Source organism: Takifugu rubripes, chromosome 1 (assembly GCF_901000725.2).
Source record: "Takifugu rubripes chromosome 1, fTakRub1.2, whole genome shotgun sequence".
Lineage (NCBI taxonomy): Eukaryota > Metazoa > Chordata > Actinopteri > Tetraodontiformes > Tetraodontidae > Takifugu > Takifugu rubripes.
Window position 1 is genome coordinate 22,566,430 of NC_042285.1, and position 22,627 is coordinate 22,589,056.

General features: G+C 47.8%; 2 protein-coding genes across 4 annotated transcripts; one reads left to right on the forward strand and one right to left on the reverse strand.

Moving 5' to 3' along the window:
- Window positions 1–1,016: 1,016 nt before the first annotated feature.
- Window positions 1,017–19,672, forward strand: LOC101078064 (TSC22 domain family protein 1-like). 3 transcript variants are annotated; one of them, XM_003962044.3, is made up of 3 exons: window positions 1,017–4,453; window positions 17,212–17,263; window positions 18,035–19,672. In XM_003962044.3, the coding sequence occupies exons 1-3, from the start codon at window positions 1,797–1,799 to the stop codon at window positions 18,302–18,304; spliced, it is 2,979 nt and encodes a 992-aa protein (XP_003962093.3). In that variant the 5' UTR covers window positions 1,017–1,796; the 3' UTR covers window positions 18,305–19,672. The 3 variants fall into 3 exon arrangements, with proteins under 3 accessions (XP_003962093.3, XP_029695222.1, XP_029695218.1); XM_029839362.1 differs by lacking the exon at window positions 1,017–4,453 and adding an exon at window positions 13,782–14,318; XM_029839358.1 differs by lacking the exon at window positions 1,017–4,453 and adding an exon at window positions 16,620–16,942.
- On the reverse strand, window positions 19,668–22,373 carry serp2 (stress-associated endoplasmic reticulum protein family member 2). The gene is made up of 3 exons (XM_003962041.3): window positions 22,154–22,373; window positions 20,824–20,896; window positions 19,668–20,645 (listed from the first exon to the last, which is right to left on the reverse strand). Exons 1-3 carry the CDS (start codon window positions 22,235–22,237, stop codon window positions 20,605–20,607), a joined length of 198 nt encoding a protein of 65 aa, XP_003962090.1. The 5' UTR covers window positions 22,238–22,373; the 3' UTR covers window positions 19,668–20,604.
- Between the last annotated feature and the right edge of the window lie 254 nt (window positions 22,374–22,627).

Sequence of the window (22,627 nt, forward strand, 5' to 3'; positions counted from 1 at the left end):
AGAGGAGATGGCACAATAGTGCTGAATGTTTTGTTGTTGTGGAGTGCCAGTGTGATTTAAAGCTGCTGACTGCACCAGACGCTTACACTGCACTGGGCTCCTGCCTCTGCTCTCATCCATGATGCTGCCTGATCGACCTGCCTGACAGTTAATCACACCCTCTTCCCACTGGTTTGGCTCTGCTGCCTCCTTCTTCTCTACAAAGATTCACATTTTTGGACTGTACAGCAAAAGCTTTGGATCGGCCACACCTTGTCAGGTTAATGGGTAATATTTCCAAGCATAGCCTCAATTTAAACGGCCGTCGTGGAGCTATTGTCATTGAAGCACCGGTGAAACGTTTTATCTAGAGATGATCAGAAAGGCCCAGAACACAGAAAGCAGAATTTAATGACCAAGAGTGGCAACATTACACATCAACAAAGAGTATAAATACCCTCACTCTGTCAGAGAGAGGCCCCAAAGAGTACCTGTTTGTAGAATAATCCTTCAGTATAGTTGACACCTGTGTCTGCAGAGAGATCTAGTAGCTCTCTGACCACTGTTGTTGTCCGAAACACTCTTGTTGTTGTTGTTTTTTTTACCAGTATTATCTGTCTGTTCAAGGTGTATATAGATAAGTGGCCTTATGAACTATGTTTTTTCCCCTAAATTTCTATTACGGTTTTATTACGAACAAAAATATAATCAAACGGAACATGTTTTAAAACATCTATCTATCTATCTATCTATCTATCTATCTATCTATCTATCTATCTATCTATCTATCTATCTATCTATCTATCTATCTATCTATCTATCTATCTATCTATCTATCTATCTATCTATCTATCTATCTATCTATCTATCTATCTATCTATCTATCTATCTATCTATCTATCTATCTATCTATCTATCTATCTATCTGTTCGTTCGTTTTCGGGGAGTTCCCTCCCCTCGGCTATTTCCGGCCTTTTCCGGCGGTGTTGATGTTGCGTTCGTCACCGCCTCTCCCAGACTGCTTTATGTCTGGCAGCAGAGACCATGCGCGGTCGCCATATTACGGAGCACCCCTCCCCTCCAGTCCCGTCACAGCACACAGCCACGGCAGCGGTGCAGGAGGCTATATACTGAACAACGCTACCGGTTGGGAGGACCAGTGATACAGCAAAACCAAGACCAAACCGAGGATTCCGTGGAGTGGATTAACCGTTTCTGGTTTACCGTTGCCTGATTGCACTGTGCTCTGCGTCGCTCTTTAGCGGATTGAAGGTTGCTTCTTCGTTTTATTTCTTTGAATCAATTTCGTAGCGAGTCACTCTAGTCTGTGTTTAGCTAGCCGGTGATGGAGACTGGCAGCTAGCTAGCTGACGTTACTCCTCTGTCAGGCTAGCATCTAAGAGAACGATTAACTGGACCTAGCTTCAGTCAGACTAATAGTTACGATATACGCTCAGGCTTTAGGAAGCCCACAAGATGTCATCTCGTAATTAACACCGGCACGAACTAATAACCCATTTAGTTGGCCGGTGAATTAAGAGTCCAAGTGGCATCAGCTGACGTTAGCTCACAAGCTACTAGCTCGTTTTGCCTCGCTGACACCGGATCACTGAGAATTCTGTGTCGTATGCGAGGCTGTAATAATCGGTCCAGCTTTGCCTTCGCATTTAGGAGCAGCCGCGACTTTGTCCAGCTATTTAATTTATTTTCTCGGTCGTGTTGATTGTTCACCGTAGTTTCGTCAAGACGGCGCCGTTAACGAACTGCGACCTTATTGCATACTGTCACAGACAAACTACCCCCCGGATTCTCTCGACATGCATCATCCGGAGTCCTCGGCAGACTCTGGCAGTGTTAGAAAAATGGCGCACTCGGCTGTGTTCCATAGAAAGGGGAGCAACACGGGCAGCGGGAGCGGCCCCGTGTTGTCCACGCCGGCGAACCCGGTGGTCGGTAACAGCCACGTCCCATCTGATGATTATCAGCCTTCCCTGTTGATTCAGTGCCAACCCCCCGCTGGTTCATCCTCCCCGGGTACTCATCATATTCCACCCCATAGCCTCAATCTGCACCCCCAGCCCACACAGCCGACTGGTGCACAGATCAAAAAAAAGAGTGGTTTCCAGATCACCAGTGTGACTCCGGCGCAGATATCTGTGAGCACCAACAACAGCATTGCGGAAGACACGGAAAGTTACGACGACCTGGACGAGTCTCACACGGAGGATCTGTCTTCTTCTGAAATCCTGGACGTCTCACTTTCTCGGGCTAATGACGTAGTGGGAGCGGAGAGGAGTTCTTCAGAGGAGACGCTGAACAACTTCCAGGAAGCAGAGACCCCCGGGGCCATCTCTCCCAACCAGCCTTCACACCCCCATTCCCTGAACCCGGCTCAACAGCGTAGCGGCTCCATGGTTAACGGGACTATGCATCCTCATCATCCAAACCACGCGGTCTACTCTCGGTCCTCTGTGCCTGTGAGCCCAGCATCTGCCCTTAATTCTGGAGCTTTAACTAGTGTCACCCAGAAAATGCCTTCTAACATTGGGGTCTCTCAAGAGAATGTGTCACAGGTTGCCCATCCAAGTATTACCGCTCAGCCTGTGGGGGCTGTGGCCCTCGGATCTTTACCGGGATTGCACAGTTCTGCTACAGCCACTACGGTTAGCATAATTAATCCCCAGACCAGCAGTGTTAGTAATGTGAATATATTGAGCTCTGCCAATGTGCCTGTGAGAGAGGGGATCAGCGCGAGTTGTAGCAGCGGCGGCGGTGGATTTCCTCACAATGTGATAAGCGGCAGTGGGGGTAGTGCCGTTGCTGGTGGGGGCAACCTTATACCCACAGCTAATGTGGGCATAAGCCAACAACTACAGCATCAAAACAACTCCAACATCCCCATGACTACCACGAGTAGCGCTGCGGCGGCTGTCGGCGCCTCTGGAGGGATGGGAGTCTCCGGCGGCCTCCAGGCAAGGGTGGGGGCCGGTGTGCTGCAGCCTGCCGGTACGCCTCTCACATCTGTCGCCCCCGCCCCAGCCTCACCTGCTCCCGCACAGCCTGCCCCCGCCCCAGCCCCCGCGGTGGCAACCACTAGTTCTCGCTTCAGAGTGGTGAAGCTCGACTCGAGCTCGGAGCCCTTCAAGAAGGGCAGATGGACATGCACTGAATTCTACGACAAGGAGGCCCCGCCTTCTGCTTCAAGCTCCTCGGCATGTGACACCGGCTCTCCCGGCATGCGCCAGTTGGCCTCCGAGGGCTTTGCTGGGGCCTCGGAGAGGGACAGCGCTAGCGGTAGCTCCGTGAGTAGCACGATGAGTACTTTAAGCCATTACAGTGAGATTGTGTGTGGCGGAGAAACCGGGGGGCCTCCGATACCTCAGCATGATTACGCCTCGGTTCCTCAGGGCTTTCAGGGAATTCCCCACAGCATGGGGATCTCCCAAACCCAAACTCCCATGCAGCCCCAGGACGCACATTCGAAAACCACCGCGCCCCCCTCGGCTCCCGCGAACGTTCATCAACCCGCTCACCTGTCGAGCCTCCAGACCACAAATGGACTCTCCACGTCTGCTGTGCACCAGCTCACTTATGCCCAGGCAGTTGCTAATCCACCCACTGCCTCCACTCAGGGCCTGGTGGGTGTGAAGCAGCAGAAGATCGGCTATGCCGCCCAGCTACCCCCACAATCGCCTAATCCGCAAGCTGCCCCGGTGCAGGTGAGGCCTGAGTATAATCAAACACACCAAGGCGTGCTCCAGGGTGCGGCTGTTCAACCCGTGCCAACCCAAACTGGATCGCTACCCTCTGGGCCTCCTAATGGATCAAGTCAGATGATGGGAGCTCTGCAGCAGCAGCCCCAGACGCTCCTTCACGCACAACCACAGCAGCCTTCAGCCCACCTGGCCTCCATGTCCAGTATGCCCTCTCACGTTAGTGGGGCAGCAGGTCTCGGCCAGCAGGGTCAGAATCACCCTGCTCTGGAGCACCAGAAGCCTCAGTCACTCCCAACCCAAGTTCAAAACCCCGGCCTGGGAAGCCAGATGCCCACAACAGTCCAAACCAGTCAAGCGTCTGCACCGAGCGTGCCTCCTCTCAACCCTCAGAGCGATCCCCAGGCACCGCTGCAACCCAACACCGGCAGAATGCCCCCCCAGGGTGTCGCGCAGAACAAACAGTCCTCGGCCGGCTTGTCTCAGGACCACAGCAACGCGGCGCAGGCCCTGTCTCATGCCGCCCAGGCCAGCGCCCTGTACGCCAGCCTGCCCACCTTTACCACCACCCAGCTGCAGGACGCTCAGCGACTGCTCCTTCAGCACCAGTCGGCATTATTGGGCCTGCCCAAACTGCCCGGAGGGGAGGCCGCGTCCACCATCAGCGCCAGCCAGGGCCAGGACACCGAGGGGAGCGCTGCTGCCGGGAGTGCCTTAAGTGCATCAGCTGGTACCAAGGCTGCTGATGGAGAGGAGGACGGGTAAGAGTCTTGTTTTTTACACCATGTACTGCGTTTAGATCCTGGGTGCTTTAGCACAGAAGCAGAGGGAGAACAAGTTAAGTGGGGTGGGATGGGGTTATGTTCCTAGACGGGCAGCAGACAGGGTCCAGACAGCCACAGGGAGCCTCTTCTGTCACTGGGGCACAGGAGGGCAGGGCTCAGCTGGATGTAATGGCTCCCAGCGTCACCATGCAGCTGCGGTGCTTCTACTTTCTCCGTTGCCTGAGTGCTGACGAGCCGGCCTCAAATTCTGCCCACTTCACCGTCAGCAAATAGCTTGTCTGAAACGGGAAGAAACAAGGACGAGGTTTGATTGTTTCCAACCTCCCAAACATCTCTGAACAAGAAACAGAGGTGGAATAAATGATGCGACATGAAAGAGGACAATCCAAATATTAACTTTCTGTAAACTGGAGAGATGTTTCGCTGTTGACGTGAGCGCGGTGCTTACCTTCACTAAAAGCTTATTGATTTTTCCCTCCTCTCTCCGGCTCCATTTGGCTTCATCTTCACGAGCATATTTCATATTTCTGAAGCTTTGTTTGTGATTGATGGGAGCGAAGGTCCTGAGGAATGTCCTGCAAGCGCATTAATACATTTTAAGCACCGATTTCCAAGTCACAGGGATATTTTAATCGCATGGAAGCGGCCGCTGCCGCAGGAAATCGCTCCGATTTCGCTCACTGTTGCAGCCTTTAAGCTTCTTCCCAACTGCTTATTTTCACCACAGCTTTGAGGATGACCTGCGTGGCTCCAGAGGTAGCCCAGGGGAACAGAAATCTAATAAAGCTCGGGCTAAGTAAAATTTTACAGCCCATTTAGTCGTAAAGTAAGTGACGGCCGCTGTTGTCACATGACGTTTAACCCGGAGGAATGTGGAATCTATGGGGATCAGGTGGATTATTGTCTTTGATGATAAGTAGCATTTGGTTGGAACCAAAGCCGTTCGTACAAATGAAGATTTTCATGGTCCATGAGTCATTTTCCTTCAGCTCACCTGCCGTCCCACGAGGAGCTGCGGGCTCTTTCTACGCTGGATTGTGCAACAAAACCACGCAAACACGTGCTGCTGCGCACATCTTTGCGTTGCGGTCAGTCGGTAATTGCTTTTTTTGGTTTGGTTAAAAGTTTTTGCAGCGTTTTCTAACTTGTGAAAAAGGTCTTTCAGCAAGGTTCTCCTCTGGTGAAGGTAGTTCACCAGTCGTTTGGACGGTCTCATCAGTAGAAACGTTGCGGGCAGCAGCAGCATGTTTAAGTTTCTCCATCGGTTATTTCAACTCACGGCCCCTGGTCAGAATTTCCACCCACACATTGATCTTTCTGTTCGCAGCCTCTGTTTCAAACACGTCTATTGTTGCTTGTTGTGCAGCAGGATCCCTGGAGGACAGATTAGCAGGAGCAGGAGGCTGTGAACTCTGCGACAAGTTCGTCCTCACTGAATCACGCAGATTTGCTGGCATCAGAACCCAGAACGCTGCCAGCAGTTGGACTTTGTTTATGGAAACAGTCCTCCTTTTTATTATTAGCAATAAGGTCTTGATTACTTCTGTTTCTTTGTCATGACCATAATAAGAGCTCAGTAGTTTTAGGTACCAATGTTAATGCATTTTACTGCCGTCATTCGAACGCTACAGATTCCATAGTTTTTGAAACTCAACATAGCGTTTGACCTTAAGGACGAGCCTGCCTTCAGAAATCAGCTGCGCAGAGCTGTAATGCTGCAGGTTTCTCTGCTGTGTGCGTGAGAACCCAACCGGAGAGCGTTTGAGAGAATGACGAAGGCTTCCAACGGTCCTCAGTGAAGTTGATGGATTTGCTTCAGAAGGGGTGGGTGGGCTGCACATGCTGGCGGTCAGCCTGCTGGTGTTAGGGGCCTGGAAAGGTAGTAAAAAACAACAAGGAGATGGTTGTTTGGAGACATTTTTAGCCTCGCATTTTAAACACTCGGACTATATTTCTCAACATCATCTTCTTGGTCGAAGCACCTGTTGTAGTGGATGAGGAGGCTTCCTAGCCTTTTTTTTCGGGTCGTAATTACAGCACTATTGTCCGGAGGTTTATTTGTGAATGTGTGAAGGCTCAGGGGAATGTGGGTTGGCCGGGTGGCAGCGCGATGCTATCTGTGCCGTTGTCTGTCTTTAGCCTGGCAGCATAGAGACCCGCTGGTTGCCGGGGCCGTCGCTCATTGTGTGGAGATCAGAGAGATCCCCAAAATTCACAACAGACAGAGGAAGTGACCCAACCTGACCTGTCCCAACTTAGACTGGTTTAGCAAAGCTGATTGAGGACGCAGCAGATTGGACCAGATGGAACCAGACTGGGCAGAGCGGCGCATCATTCTACCTCCTCTGACCTTCGCTAGCGTGCTTGTCGGCTCCGCTGATATATTAGCGTGCTCACCGATTCAGGCTGGCTTGAGTCCTCTGTTTCAGTTCTTATCATAATTTTACTAAAGCTGCATGAAGGGCAAAGTGTCTGCATCTTAACTGGATAACGTGTATGTGTGTAGAGGAGCCACCAGGAACTGTGGCCATGTGCTGGTTGATAAGCTAAGCGTCCGCTAATGCTCCTGCATCATTAAAGTGCTGCTGACCTGGGAATGACCCTTGGAAAATGCACAAAGAAAGATGGAAAACGGGTTTCTGAGCTTGTCCGTTTGGACACTTTGTTCCACGTTTATAATGAAGGTCCAGTACTAGCAAGCAAATTTGGGTTTATCAACATTTCTGATGATGGGAATAGGACACCAGTTTAACAACGGAGGTCCTTTTCCACTGTCCGAACAACTGGATGATGAGAATAGAATCCAAATGGCCTCCTATGGTGCTGCTTGGCCAACTTTAACTGTTAGCTAGTTATCATTCACACACAAGGCTCGAAAAAGAGCAGCGGAGTCTCGGAACACTTTGTTCCCCAAAACAAGCTCAGACTTACAATAAGATTAGCTGTTAGCTGCTCTACTCCAAGAACCTGCGGCGAGGCCAAACATTGACACTCAGGCTTATTTTTAAATGTATAGATGACTGTTAATTCTATAACACTCAAAGTAAACAGGGTTGTTGTTATTGTGATGCTGCTGACACACGGACCGAGCCAGAGAACACGAGAACACCAGAGCAGCTACACGGGGGGGGGGGGGGGGCTCACTGTACGCTACTGGATATTTAGAAGACGAGTGGTGAAAACATGAATGGCAGGATGAAACCAGAGGAGGACGGTGGCGCTGCCGCTCTTCTCCCGCAGCTTTAGCATAGATCACGTCACCGGCGGTTGCTTTAATTTTACGTTTCGCACCGATTAATTCATTTTGCCTCCGTTCTGATGGCTAATCTGCCAATCAATAAACAGGACCGCTCCTCTGGAGAGCGCGAGTGGAGCTAATGGCTCCTAATGGAGGATAATGGATTGGTTCATCTAGAAGAAAATTGCACGTTGGCCCCACACAGATGCACACGTGGATGGAGCAACAACGGTCTAGCCTTGTCAGGAAGGTTTTTCATTTTGGCTCCATATTAACTCCGTAGCCGGGAGCAGCGTGAACTTCATGCATTTTCACTCAAAGGGGGATGCTGTGAATTTCCTTGGAGAGTACGAGAGCTGTCACACTTTATTTTAGAGGCAAGTCAGTAATAGAACTCTCAACCTGTGGGCCTCGTGCTGCCCGCTGCAGGGCTAATTCTATAGGCTCCCGGAGCTTCATCACCCTGCAGAACTCGTCTGACAACATCGATCCTGAAATCCTGCAGCTCTCTGAAGTCACGGGTTCCTCTGATCACGCGTGAACACGCATCACAGCTCTCAGCTGCTCGATCATATGAGTGTGTGAAGGCCTTCAGGTCGCCAGTGCTCTATAGGGCCAAACTACTCAAGCCGGAGCCATCGGCACGTTATTGGAAGCTTCCGTATAAACGGTCGTCTGATCTCATCCTGAATCTCACAGGTGAGCCGGCGCACCGCCCCAACACGGCCCGCAGAACTGCAGCCCGTGTGTGTGTGTGTGTGTGTGTGTAAATGTGTGTATGAATATTCGCTGTAAAGTGAATGGCTGCTCTTCTGAACTTGAGACCCGAGCGCTGCTTCCATTGGCTGGTGTTATCATTTAATCAGTAATCATCCACACTGATGACGAGTGCGTGAGTTGACCCCCCCCCCCCCCCCCCCCCCAAGATAAACACACTTGAATCCAATCATTGAGACCCACAGTGTGAATAGGTGCCACTGTTTTTTAAGAATGATTTTGGGTACTGGTGGGTTGCTGCTGTCATCCCCCTCAACATGCAGGCAATGTGCTGAATCATGTGCAGCATTCTTGTGGCTCCAACACTGCCCAGTCAGCTCCAGGAATCTCTCCCTCTGTTTCCCTCTCCGGGCCATGCAGAACGCGCTGCTACACCATTCGTTGGGTTTTGCACATTTAATATCAATCGTTACACTAGGTTTTCCAAAATTATTGGCACAAATGCTGCCAACACAATCAAAGGGAGCTGGTTTCGTACATGTGGTTGGTGATGATTAATCTTGCTACATATAGAGCTTCATATATCGTTGTCATGATAACGTAAGTTATGTCGCTGCAAGGAGATGTGTAGTATTTTTAGATGTTGGAAATAAGGTCAGCAATGGCTCTTCCTGAGGTTAATGATCCATGTGTCCTCAGCTGGAATTGCTGCCAGACAGCTGGAAACGTTCAGGGCTTTGAAGCTGCTGTTAACAGAGTAATGACTTTAAAGTTTGGACGCAGCCTCTAATTCTTGTTGAAGATGAATCGATATCTTGCAGACCTGTTTAGCTTCTTTTTTTTTTTTTTTTTCCTGCTCCGCTCAGTAACTTGTTGCACCACATGCCTCCATTGTACTTGTCCTCAAAGATCACAAGATGAAATGTGATTTCTCTCCTCCAGACACGATGTCGTCATTTCTTGTTTGTTTGAGTCTGTCGTCGTTTGAGATTGTTCCTAAAGTAATTCAAGGAATTTTCAAAATCTGGAATTGGTTTCAGTCCAGTTTTCTACATTGTAGTGTTAATTAGACACTCGAGGTTACCCACACAGAAAGATTGTCGCAGCAATGTTGCCTTTTCTTAAAGTTTATTGGCAGAATAGCTGTTTAAACATCCAACAGTGGAGCGTGAAGTCTATGTAAGTTAGTGTTCTGCTGCCCCCTGCTGGTGAGCTTTAAAAGCTCTAGACAAACACTGTACAGTGGGACCTCTACTTACAAAATTAATTGGTTACAGAAGTTGTTTCGTAACCTGAAAATTACGTAAGTAGAGATGCGTTTTCCATGTAAATGCCCTAATCCGTTCCAAGCCCCCAAAAATTCTGACATAATTTTTTTTATAAATCATAAAAATGCATCAAAACATGTAACAAATACATGTTACAATTAGATTACCGCACAATAAATGTAGGAATTCAGTGCAAGGCCTCTCCAGGAACAAAATGAACTTTATTACAGGCTAATCTTACATTAGCCGTCATTACTAGCAACGAACGTTAACACTTGTGGTAACACCGCCATCTACTGGACAAACATACGAACACCCACAATAAATAAAAGTTAAACGAAGACGACGCTGGGATACACACAAACTTGTACATATTGACGTCCCTCCTAGCCAATGGGATGACAGGAAAATGCTAGGCGATAGCCAATGGCAGAGCAGCTACAAGCAAGTTTGCGTTCGCTAAACTCCACGAGCTGCGGAAATTTCTTTCGTAACAAGACGAAATATTTTTCCGTTGAGACGTTTCGTAACCTGAAAATTTGGCATGTAAAGACGTTCGTAAGTAGAGGTCCCACTGTACTGTGTGTTTATGGTGACTATTTTTCCCAGCCTTATTGTAGACTAGCACCACTTTTATGACTGGCCTATGGGTAATATTGTAATTATTAACATGTATGTTTTTTTTTTGTTGTTGTTTTTTACCTTAGAACATGAACGTCCCCATTAGCCTCAGATGGGTAAAAATCACCTGACATTCATGCTAAGGGGCAAACTTCCATGACTGATTTATGAAACATACTTTTAGTAGATTACTTTCACTTGAAAGAAGTTTAAATTTTAAAGTTAAATAATCACTTTGAAATGTGGTGGACTGTGCTACCATTGATTTTATTCCTTTTTTTTTTTTTTTTTTTTTTCAGAATGTGTAAACATTTTGGTTTAGTTGTTGGCTGACTACCACAGGCTTAAACCGACTATTTTAATACACTTTATTAGATTAAATGATGAAAATATCTTGCCGCTCGGTGGTGTTTCGGTGTTTGGCCACTAGATGGCAGCGTAGTATTGATTATCTCCAGTTAATGCTCAGTCAGGAGTTTGAGGTTGGTTTTCTCTGCAAATAAGTGCAAATTCTTACTCTACCTGGCTTATTTGGATGAGTTTGTTTTAATTAGTTAATTCAACATCTTATCCTGCCAATTCTTTGTTTAATTTATACTAAACATCACTGCTAATCTTAATCAGACTTCCAGGAAACATGACTTTCCTTTCATGAATTCATGATTTCTGTGTATTTTCTGATAAATTTGATTCTGATTGTCTCTTATGTTTGGTTGGCCTGCACTTTTGCTCTAACAGGTAAGATATGTTTTATTACTCTGGTTTTGGTTTTATAGTCTCCACCTAATAAGCAGTGGGGGAAAAGGTCTTTACACTTGCATGTCTTTTGTGTTAAGTTAAGAAAGGGCACCAAACTATCCAAATGTAGTCTCACACATTTAATAATCTTTAAAGGATTGTTCCAATGACACCAGTAACATTCAATGACAAAGCAGATGAACATCTCTGAACCAAATGTCTACTGTAAATCTCATTTTTAGCTGGTAAATATGAACGTGTAGCTGTAAAATGACCATTGGGAAACCGTCGCCGTTGACCTGATTGCCGGAAATAAGAGATAGCTTGTAGCTAAGCTGTTGCTTGTGACGACTCTGCTGTCGTCAGAGATTTAGAGCTTGACGATGGTCATCAGTGGCTAATCCACTCGGGCTCCATCCTCGTCTGTCACGTTCTCACACAAATAAAAACAAGGGGAAATGCGTGGGTTTGGGTTAATTGTTCTAATGGGATTGATGAGAACTCTCAATGACTTATCTCAGTATCTGGCATCAAGACCCACCCAATGATCAGCCCTGGTACCTGACTGGGATCATGGGTGTCCCATAGCAAGAATCTATCTATTTTAGTCATAATTAGTGTGTGATTGAGAGAGTAATCAGCTGATCAGATTCACTGCAGCATTAATTCAAATCAACACATGGAAGATCTTTCCGGTGCTCCGATAGGTTCGACCACTAATTTTAGTCCAGTGAGAATTTCCACAGCATCTTTGATTCTTTTTCTTACATTTCGACGGCCCAGCACACCTTTTGGCCTGGCTTTTATTTCCAGTGCAGGTCCCATCTTGGAGCAGGCATGTTTATTATGCTTGAGGGAGCGTTGTTAGGAAATCCAGATTAGGGAGTGAGGGAATAATGATTCATTTGGCCTTGTGAGGAGATGGCCTCCCATCAGCCCACTCTGAAACCCTCCCTCCCAACAGTAAGAAGAAAAGGTCAAATAGAGGTTGGACATAAACCTTAAACCATAGTAATTTATTTGTACGGGTGCTGTTTAGATTGAATGGCCATTTAAATTCAACAGTGCTGCCCACAGTCATCCATCACAACAGGCCTGGGATGCATCCCGTTAATGTGGTAGCAGTCCTTGGAAATATGCAGGAGGGGGCAGAGATGAGGGTTCGGAGCTGTCCTCTCATAACTGCTCATGTCTTCATGCAGTTAGCATCCGTCCTGCCCTCTGTTGTCTGGGCCCGGAGTGCCGTGTGTTCTTTAGCTGCTAATCCATTTAATGCCAGGTTTCACTCCACATTACTCAAAGCTGCTGCTCACACACGCTTATGTAACTCTGTGTGTGTGTGTGGGGGTGTGTGTGTGGGGGTGTGTGTGTCAGGAATAAAGAGATGGAGCCTTGTATTTCTTTATGTAGAGGCATTACATTTCCTGGGGAAATTAGCGAGAGAGCGTTTGGTTCAAAAGTCTCTTCCGATTCAGTTTTTGTTTTTGTGCTCTCTCCCTCCTCTCCTGTGTGTGGGGCGTGTGTGTGCGTGCACGTGGTATAGAGTGAGGACTAAGGACTTGCTGTTGTCAGCCTAAATGCTCCAATAGCACCTGCCTCTTACATATGGGGGCCAAAATGGCTACTCATCATTCCTCCCTCTCCGAGTGACTCGCTCAGTAGCTCTCTGCCATTTTCCATAGTCAGGGTGTGACTATGGAAAACCAGTGCCAGGGTTTACTGGTAAAGTCTGTGTGCGCTTTCCACTATCAAACTACAGTTCAGCCGAGAGCCTTTACAATTCATCAATTCAATGGGTCTTTTTTCCATCACTGGGACGTGCCAGGCCCCCTTTATTAACGTGTCGTGATTGTGATTTCCCTAAAATGCAGCATTGGAGTGGAAGTATGAGTAAGAGATCTGTTGCCCGAGAGGCAGAAAGTTCACCACAAAGCTCAAGCGGTCTGTTCGCTTCATAATTTAAGATGCGATTAATTCACTTTGTTTATTGTTAAATTCAGATTGAAGTTGATTCTTGAAGTGCGTCGCGTCTCCTGTCCACACAGAAAACCTTGTTGCACGTCCAGCATGGACGCTAGAGAATTAAATGAAAGCCGCGGTTACTTCAACAATGCATAGCTGAGATTTTGGGAGCAACTGCTACACAACATAGGATGTATGATTTAGAATTTGTCGCCCAAAAAGTGGCAGATCCCAAGTTTCTGATGGGTCAGCAGAAAGTCCCAGTGAACGCTCGTGAGTTGTCAGTGTTTTTGAACTGTGTCACTCGGTTGATAAAAGGCCCCTGTTCCTCCCAGATGTTGTGACAGTGAGTCACTCAGCAGGCAGCTCTGTTGGGACAAGTGAAATCCACGGCATTGTGCTCCCCCTTCAGATGGTGTTTCTTGACCGCCCCTCTCTTAAGCCAGCAGGGGCACCCCGGCCGCATGTTGTGCTTCCTCTCTGAAGGCAGTTAAGCCTTCTTAGTGCGGCTTTTCAGTGAGAAATGACCAGATAAAATGCTGAAGCGTGGGGTTCTCCACTCTCACGCACAGGAGCTGACCTAGGAGGTCAAACCATGCCTCATTTGGTAACTGCAGACTAATCGTCAGGTGTTTGAATGCTTTGAGAGAAGACCAGGAACTTTTGAGGTCTCGTTCATCTGTAGTCTGTGTGGATATGCCTGTTACGTAGAGCATACGATATCTTAAAATAAAATGTCTTAAGAGATGGCAGGAGGCTGCCGATGCAGCGTTTAGCTTCAGTCTTTGATGTCCTGCCTATCCATGTCCTGGACAATAGAGGGCAGGGGTCTGTAGGAGCAGTGAAATCAGTGGGCCACATGCTAATCTCTGCTGATGGTTTACGTAACTCCCAGGATCACATGATCTCACGTCACCACCCGCCCAGCTACTGTCGGTACTTAGTAATTCACTCAGCAGCCGGCCATTCAAACACAAATGGGCGCCACTGATGATGCGAAAAGGAGCACTCGCACGAAAAAGTCCTTATAACCCGGCAGCTCCCGACTGCCTCATGCAGTTGCACCTAATAAAGCGACTCTAGGGTGGCGACCCAGATCTGTAGTTCTGTTAGACTGAGCCAGAAACGAGAGGCTTTAAGAACACACAACACAAAGAAGCTCGGGAACGCACTCCTCGGGACTCTATATGATCCTGCTGGCTGACAGCTCCATGAGGGCGCTGGGAGCACGAGCACAAGGCCATGACGACATAGCAATGAAGCTTTTGTTCTGGGAGCTGGAGCAGCATCTCAAAAGGTAAAATAACAATAATAATAAAGACGGGGGAACCCCCGGGCAAGCTGCGGTAGTGTAGCGCTGCTTGGACCAATCGCTACAGTAGCTCCACACAAAGGGCTGCTGGGCCACATTGTCCTTTTCACTCAGTCATCCGTAGCTTCAGGGGCAGCAGCAACGTGGGGCAGATGCTATAAACCGGAGGTGCTGGATGAGCCGTGAGTGCAGTTAAATCTGTGATTTGTAGTAACCTCTTAGAGCTGAATCCTGCTAAATGTGGAAACGGGCGGCGGATGTGATCATGTAGGGACACGTAGAGAAACTGTGACCTATGAAACCCACCCTCACGTTCACGCATCTATATTTTGGTTCAATAGTTTTCTCGTTTCGAGCGTTCTGGTCTCGTGCTCGTGTGATTTGAGCGATTCTTTAAATGATGAGGGAATGATTGATTGATATTTAGTGTGGATATTAAGTAATCATTTGAACTACACGAATCCCTGTGTGCAGGTAGTAGAACACATTTGGGTCGTGGTAATAAGCCTTGTTTCAGTCCATGTTTGAACGTCATGTGGTCAGCAGCTGCTGGAGGGAGCGCAGCACCGGCAGTTTTGGGTCATTTCTCTCTCGGGTTGCATCAGTAGGTCACTGGGCTAACGGCGTTTCCAGGGAGGCCTCCAGATGGATGCCGTGCGTTTAAAAGCCAAAAACTGTGCAGTCATGAACCCAGGTTGTGTATTAACGCTGCAGCGTTTTGGGAACTAGTAGCGGAGGAAGTGGCTGTTTGACAGCACGACTGCATTTGGTCTTTAAAAACATGTGGAGCTTATAAATCCATACGAACAATCCTCCCCTTCCTCATCGCACTCTGGATAATTGGCTAAACCTTCTTCCAGTCAAAGAAGAGACCGGAAAAGATAAGAGGAGCTTAGAGCCTCTTATTTGGATTCTCGTTAAAGCGTTAGACTGGGATCACAGATGAACAGAAGCTGACTTCACGGTACCGCTGCTTAATAAAACCAGACCCTGACGCCCAAATTAGCCCAGGTGCAGGTTTATCAGTGACTAGATGGAGAAGCGTTACCCAGGTAGTGACGAGTTATTGACCTTTTTAGTATTGGACGATGCAAATGATTGTTTATGGACCTGCTTAATTAGCAAGCATTTGAATTAAAGTGTAACTAAACCGAATTCAGGCTGTTTTTTATGTGGAGGTCTGCTGCGTGGGTGGGTGCGATCACAGGCAAGAATGTCAGGAGTGTCGCAAACATGTGATTTTGAGGATCTGGGGTGTACGTGGAATGTGTGAAGGTGGCCTTTCAGTGTGTGCGTGTGTTGTTTTAAGCGTGTCTGAGGTAGGAATGTCTGCCTGAAGGAGTTGTTGGTCGAGGTGTGACGGGGATCTTCTCCCTTCTGCGTGACCACCGTTTTTGCGTGCGTAATGCCGCTCGAGGCAGATTGTGTCTTCCTTCATCTAAGAACCAGTAACCCAGTAAAATGGGTCACAGAGGGGCTGCAAACTCTACGGCCTCCAGTGGTCTGTGAACAGGGAGCTGAAGCACATGTGTGTGCAATATTCAAGTGATGGTCTTGATGTACATTAGGGTGGGTTAACGTATTCCCGAAATCCGACTACAAAATTGAGTCAATTAACATACCGTAATTACTATCCACACTTTCCAAAGATCCATGGCAAAGCTTCCTACCGATACACTGTATATTTTATTTATTTATATTTGCCTTAGACAGAGATTAATAATTTAAATTGAAATAAACTTGTATTTCGCTGATGTGCAGTTCTCTACTTCACCACACGGGGGCAGCACAGACGTGGTTTCCAAATCTATCGCTGTTGTTCCTGTAAATACCATCAGTCGTTGTGGTTTTCACAAGTTAAACGCAAATTAAGCGATTCACTCTGAACACACTTAATGACCGAAAGACGGGCAAAGGTGAAAGATAGTCTTTCGTGACCCGGAGTCTCATCGCGTCTTTATTTGCTATATTGTTCAGGAAGCACGAGTGGAATTTAATTCCGTGTTATCCCGGTGTTAGCGACTCCGATGAGAGCTGTACCGGTGAATGACCGCGCTGCTGCTAACCTTCTCCTGCCCCCGTTTTGTTCTGTTCTGCACTTCTTTCTTCCTTTCCTATCCGGTTTTTCCCGGTTTCATCCACATCCTCTCCGTCCTTTGAATATTTTATGCAAAACCGCGTCAGCTGAGCGGCGTTTGGGGGCGTTCCCGCATAATTTATGCGCGCACCCGCCGTCTCGACCAATCAGGCTTTGGCCGCTGTTTTCGTGTCCGGATAAATTATGCGGGTTTGTTCCCGGCTGCAGATTTTCTACGCGCGCCGCCGGGATGAGCTGACCTTGGCTCGTGTCTCTTTCTAAAAGCTGCGGTAGGCGCACGAGCTCCAGCGGACGCAGCGTAGCATATATTGCGCTCGTGGATGCGTGTCTCGCGGCGGTGCTCGTGAGAGCGGCGCGTTTGTGGACGGACTGTAAAAACCATGGCCAGCATGAATTCGTCGTGTTACTCCGTGGCGATGGATCTGGGCGTCTGTCAGCTGCGAAATTTCTCCATCTCCTTCCTGTCGTCGCTCCTGAGCGCGGAGAGCTCGCACCTCAAACTCGACAATAGGTAAATAAAGCAGGAGAAAATGGCGTTGGCAGAGCCGAACACGTCCCCCTTTGTCGCGCTCCACCTGCAGCCTGTAATGTCACCTCTGTGCCGCGGAGGCTCGGCGGACGGATGCTCCCCGTATCGGCGCACGCACGCAGGCCGTGGCCGGTTGTACAATAAAAGTGTCGACTTTCCAGAAATTTCCGGAGGCTTCGTGTGATGCCCCGCGTTTGTGTGCCGCACGGATGGGTTTGGATATTTGTTGATCAGATGCTCCTCTCTTGCAGCTCGTCCGGAGCCAGCGTCGTGGCCATCGACAACAAGATAGAGCAAGCAATGGTGAGTTTACGGCTACAGCCGCTGTTCGGGACGGCACAAGAGGCCTCCAGTAAGGTGACCTAGGGTGAAGGAGGCGGCATGGCCAGATGAAACGAGGAGTTAAATCTAAATAATCCACTTACACGATTTTAAATGATTTTTTTTTTTTTTGCTCATACAGCTAATGTTGCACGATTTGTGCGACTTGTAGGCTTAAATAACTGCAACCGAAAAAAGGGTACGAACCCGGAAACGTATTTAGGGTTGACTAAATGGTTATTAAAGTGGATTAAATAGGGGTAAACTGGCTGTGACTATTTTTTCTGTTTGGCTTGGTTGTCAACGCTGTCAGTCCTGTTGCTAGGCAAACTTAACGCCTTTCTCTCGAAATAAAAACCTCGCCCTCTGATTGGCTCCTGTTTAAATATGGGCGGGGTTGATGACGTGTACGCTGGGATAAACTCACGGTTTATCTGTCCCATATGTGATAATAACATTCATATTTGACTCATAACCCGTTCAATGTCTTGTATTTATGGACCACCACATGCTAGCTGACATTTGATTTTTGTAATGCAGAATGTCTAATCACGCCACTATTGACACCTTATCTTTATAAACAGGGCTTGTTTAAACGGCAAACAGATTGATTTTTTTTTTTTTTTTTTAAATTATACTATTCATCAAAATGCTTGTATGATTATTTCACGATTATATGCTTTTGATTCATTAAACCTAAAATAATAGTTTTTATCCTGCCTGACATGCTTGGTGTGTGTTCCTCCCTCGTAGGACCTGGTGAAGAGCCACCTGATGTACGCTGTGCGTGAGGAGGTGGAGGTCCTGAAGGAGCAGATCAAGGAGCTGATCGAGCGGAACTCCCAGCTGGAACAGGAGAACACCCTGTTGAAGACGCTGGCCAGCCCGGAGCAGATGGCCCAGTTCCAGGCCCAGGTTCAGACCGGCTCCCCACCTGCCCCTCCAACCGCTGCAACACCAGGACCCCCCAACGCCGCCGCTTTTGCCCAGACCGCCTCGCACAGCTCTGGTCCTTCGGCGTAACCCGCTCTACACGGACAAACTGAGTTTTTTTTGTTTCGTGTTTCCAACTTCCTGTCTGTTACAGCAGAAGGTAACCATAATTCCGAAGGCTGGAGGTGATGTTCTGGAGAGAATTTGCACATATTTATCTCAGAAGGACGTGGCCGCGGTGCTCCGCAGCACAGCGGGGGGGTGACATGAAGATCCAATCATCAAACATTTGCCAAAAATTCATAATTAAACACACAACCACGGACATATCATGTAGAATGTCTGATGACAAGAGACGGCTCCTCAGCAGCTGTGACGCTTAACCTGGATTTCAAAAAAAGAATCACTGTGCCTGTGTCTGGATTTTTAACTGATGTCGAATTACCGATGATGACGATGGGAGAGGAGGAGGATTTTGTTGGCTGTTACTTTGGTTTTTTTGTTGTTTTTTTTTTTGCTGAATGATGTAAATAGAAGCATCTTTTTCTTCCAGGCCTGGCTCTAAAGTTACAGGCTGAGGGCTGTGTCAGAAAAGAAAAAAGGCCTTTTCCGAGTGACAAATGAGGAATGTGAGCAGTTCATATCGTCACGTAGTCCCCATCTGGAATGGGGGGGCGTGATAGCGGGAGGGCGGTTTTTTGAATAACGCACGTCTGAGTTGACGTAGCTCAAACTGGGTTGGTGGGATGAACAAAACGAGGTTTCTTATGGGGATGATGAGAATCAATTTCAGTATTTGAGTTTCGAGCCCCTCGTTTTGCCCTTGATGCTCATTGTCGCTGTTTTCTCCGCCCCGCCGCAGCATGTGACGGGGGGGTGGGAGACGTTGAGCTAAGCTGCATATTTCTCTTTTCATAAATGAGGTTTGATGGGCAGAAGAGGATGTATATTTCTGTATAGTGTAAGTACCATGTAAAATAGTGATGCGGGGAGGAGAAACAGATGCTATCATGGCCGCAAACTGACGCAGGTGACGGGGAGGCACGCCGTTCTTGCCCAGTCGGCGCCATCTATTTTTAATGCTGTATTTTGGAGACTGGATGGATGGGATTTAGGGTTATTTAACTGACAAAACACAGCCAACGTTTTCCACATTACTGCAACATTTACTCTTTACTGTAAAATCATTTACATTTGGCTCCTGCTGGGGTACTCGCACCTTTTTATTTTTAATTTCCTGACAGTGATGTACTTATGAACAAGATCCTAAAAGAATACAAACTCCGGAGATTTTCTTTTTCCCTTATTTTTTTTTTTTTTTCATTTCCTGTATCAGTTGTTATGCTCATGTTCTGTGCATGTTTCTGCAAAGACTGGATGAGATATTGTACCATACTTGCCACAATTGCACTTGACGGCTGCACTTCACAGCTTTCAATAAACATGCTTAAAGAATAATCACCAGCTGCGCACCATCCTTATTTTGATAACCGCGGTCTCGGCTCTGCGGCCTCTTATTCCGAGCGACTGCGTTTGAAGCGTTGGCCTAAAAATACCTGGTCTTGCTGGTGCCGTTCCCGCTCCAGCTAAACCCGGACGCGCCGGCGTGATGCCCCTGGAACAACACGAGAACCAGGACTTTTCCAAATGCTCAACATTTATTTAAAAAAGGTTCTTCGGACATGACGCAGATATGTACAGGACACACACGGATGGCACATTATCAGCAGGATTCACTGGCTGACTCACACCTACACACATAGAAAGGCGCTAAGTGAGCAACTTTTTTTTTTTATGCCGGCATGTTTAAAGGCAGGGACACAACGATCCTGTTCAAGGCCAGTCGGTCTCACATCTGATGTGACTTCTGACTCCGCAGCAGGCTTCAGGGGAGCGTATTCCAGGGGCTACAATCCCTTTAACGTGCTCATTCTTCTTGTGTGCACGCTTCAATGCTAGTGGGTGCTGCTAGTGGACAAAATGTGTGGCAGAAGGTGGAGTTGATCTCATTAGTCCGGTCTGTTGAGGAGTGATCTCTGATTTAACAGTGCGCTCTTTAGTTTGACTGTTTGCTTCAGGTTTCTCTTATTGGGCACCAACAACTCCCCCCCCCCCCCACTCCCGTGCTCGCAAAATGCTGCTAGAGACCCCAAAGAAGGTGGAAGGCTTGGGACACGCCCACCAGACTCCCAACGGCGCGTCCCTGCCTGCAAACCGTCCATAGAGAAGCTGCCGGTACCAAAGAGACTGTAAACGCTGACTGGGGAGGAGAAGCTTCCCTGTCGGAGGTCTGCTGCATCCACAGCTCGACCGTCGTCCTCCAGGAGGGCGAGGATGTTCGGGGCGTGAAGGGATGAGCGGCGGAGGGGGGGGGGGGTGCTGCCCCTCGATCACATGCCCATGCGGATGCTCTGGATGATCTGAAAGATGGCTGGAAACAGTGGAGCAAATCATCGTTGGTCTCACCTGTGCCTCTGCTGTGATCAATACACGAACTTTGAGACGCAGACGTTCTAACTTTGTCATTAATATGTTGCGTTCCAACGTTCCCACATGCTGTTTTTCAACCACATACAGAAACAAACAGGAAACGTGTCCAGTGTTCGCACCTGATCCACAGACGACAAATACAAAGAGTGCAAGCAGCCAGGGCCCGACGGGATACTTCTCCTCCTGCGGCCGCTGTAATAGCAAAACAAAGGAGCATTGAACAACATTTTGGATAATTATTCACAGCTTAAATATGTGAATAAAGTAGCATTTATGCTCAGCGGGAGGCGTGTGGCGGATTTACAGAGCTGCTGAGGTGGTTGCTCTGCTCACTCCTCAGTCCCACCACACAAGCACGTTATTTGTGTTTTCCTCACCGTGGGGATGAGACAGTGACATCATCCATCACAGTGTCCACAAAAACAGCTTTGCGGCTGTGCAGAACAAGCCCAAGCGTCTAATTAGGCAGCCAGAATTTGCCGAGTCGGCAGTTTTGTCCCGATGGCTCGTGTGGAAAAGATGAGTCCGGACATCTCCGGCTGATTCGGAGAGACGTGTCACACGTTTGTCAGGAGGTGCTTGTCGTCGCGGGTTACGTCCACCATGTTGGAGAATGTTGTTGTTTTCCATCCTCCAACTAATGGCTCATGCTCGGTCATTTTTTCCGGCTCTGTTTACTGACGTATGAGCTCGTCCGTGTCCACAACCGCCAGGATGAAAACTATAATTACTCTGCTGAGGCTTTAAAGGTCTGATATTCAACTGCCGCAGCACTGTAATGCCGGCAGTGTAATTTTATCCCAAATATCACAGTGCATGTTTTGCAAAGCACATCAGATCTTTAATGTAATTTCCCTTATGAGGCTTTATTTGGCATTTTTGTGTGTGTTGAGATATTTTATCTGATTGTGTGATTTGGTAAAGACTTCAGGTGTCATGTTGCCAACCTGTTGCCACCAAACGTGGCATGGCTTTGCCAAACTTTTTCCAGACTTTTCTCCTGCTGTTTAACATTCGATGTGCTCAATTGCGGCTCATTCCAATCGTGCAGGTTCCAGACAAGGTCCAACTTCAGCGGGAGAGTTGCAGTAAAATGCAACAGGCAGCAATGCACATTTATCAGGAACGTAATGTATAATAACCTGACACCTTCCTTTAGTGTTTTATTACCCACCCAGTGATTATCAAGCCTTTATTTAAGCTGTTTATGGTTCAGTGTCCGGGTCTGTCTAAGATAACCGGCTAATCACTGGAGGCCCACAAGTTACAGTGTGGGGCGACATGGCGAGCACCGGGCCGGGAGAAATCACATTTTAATAAGCGTGATTGGTATCAATTGTAAAGGCCATCAGCAGCAGCATCGGCAGCATCATCACCACCCTGCTGTGTCCATGCCGGAGTGAACGTCACCTCACCGGTCGTCACACTTCCGCCGCTGTTTAAGCTCACCAGCGTCTTGGCTACGTTTCCTCTCTGCGTGATGTTTTTGCTGTGTTTCTCGTTGGCCATGCGGATCCTCTGCTTCGCCACCATCTTCCGGAACGATGATGCCAGCTGGGATGGAAACAGTTGAGCTGTATTATCCGAGGCTGCAAGGCTTTCGACAGCACCCCTGCTGCATCAAGGTAGCAAGCCTAGCATACGGCCACACCGGAAGTCAGCCGAGGGTGTCTTTCAAAGTACAAACTCGGACAAACGTTGCGTTCAAACTAATGCCTAATGGAGGAGTTTTAATCCTTTTTAAAACCTCAACGGGGTTTTTGCATGTCTTTGTTAAATATATAAATCAACTTTCTTGTCACAACACTATTGTGTTTTAAAATAACTCTTATTGTAAAGAGGGCTACAGGAAGTGACATGCGTCACGTTAGCTGACTTGATTATGCTCGCTGCAGCGATAATGACTTGTAATTGATTACTTTT

Bases quoted from the DNA above. Each gene is read 5' to 3' on its own strand.
- LOC101078064 (XM_003962044.3), top strand. From the start codon at position 1,797: ATGCATCATCCGGAGTCCTCGGCAGACTCTGGCAGTGTTAGAAAAATG. The intron at 4,454-17,211 runs GTAAGAGTCTTG...CCTCTCTTGCAG, and splicing joins GCTGATGGAGAGGAGGACGG to CTCGTCCGGAGCCAGCGTCG. The intron at 17,264-18,034 runs GTGAGTTTACGG...CCTCCCTCGTAG, and splicing joins ACAAGATAGAGCAAGCAATG to GACCTGGTGAAGAGCCACCT.
- serp2 (XM_003962041.3), bottom strand. From the start codon at position 22,237: ATGGTGGCGAAGCAGAGGATCCGCATGGCCAACGAGAAACACAGCAAA. The intron at 20,897-22,153 runs GTGAGCTTAAAC...TTGCTATTACAG, and splicing joins GAAACGTAGCCAAGACGCTG to CGGCCGCAGGAGGAGAAGTA. The intron at 20,646-20,823 runs GTGCGAACACTG...CACTGTTTCCAG, and splicing joins ATTTGTCGTCTGTGGATCAG to CCATCTTTCAGATCATCCAG.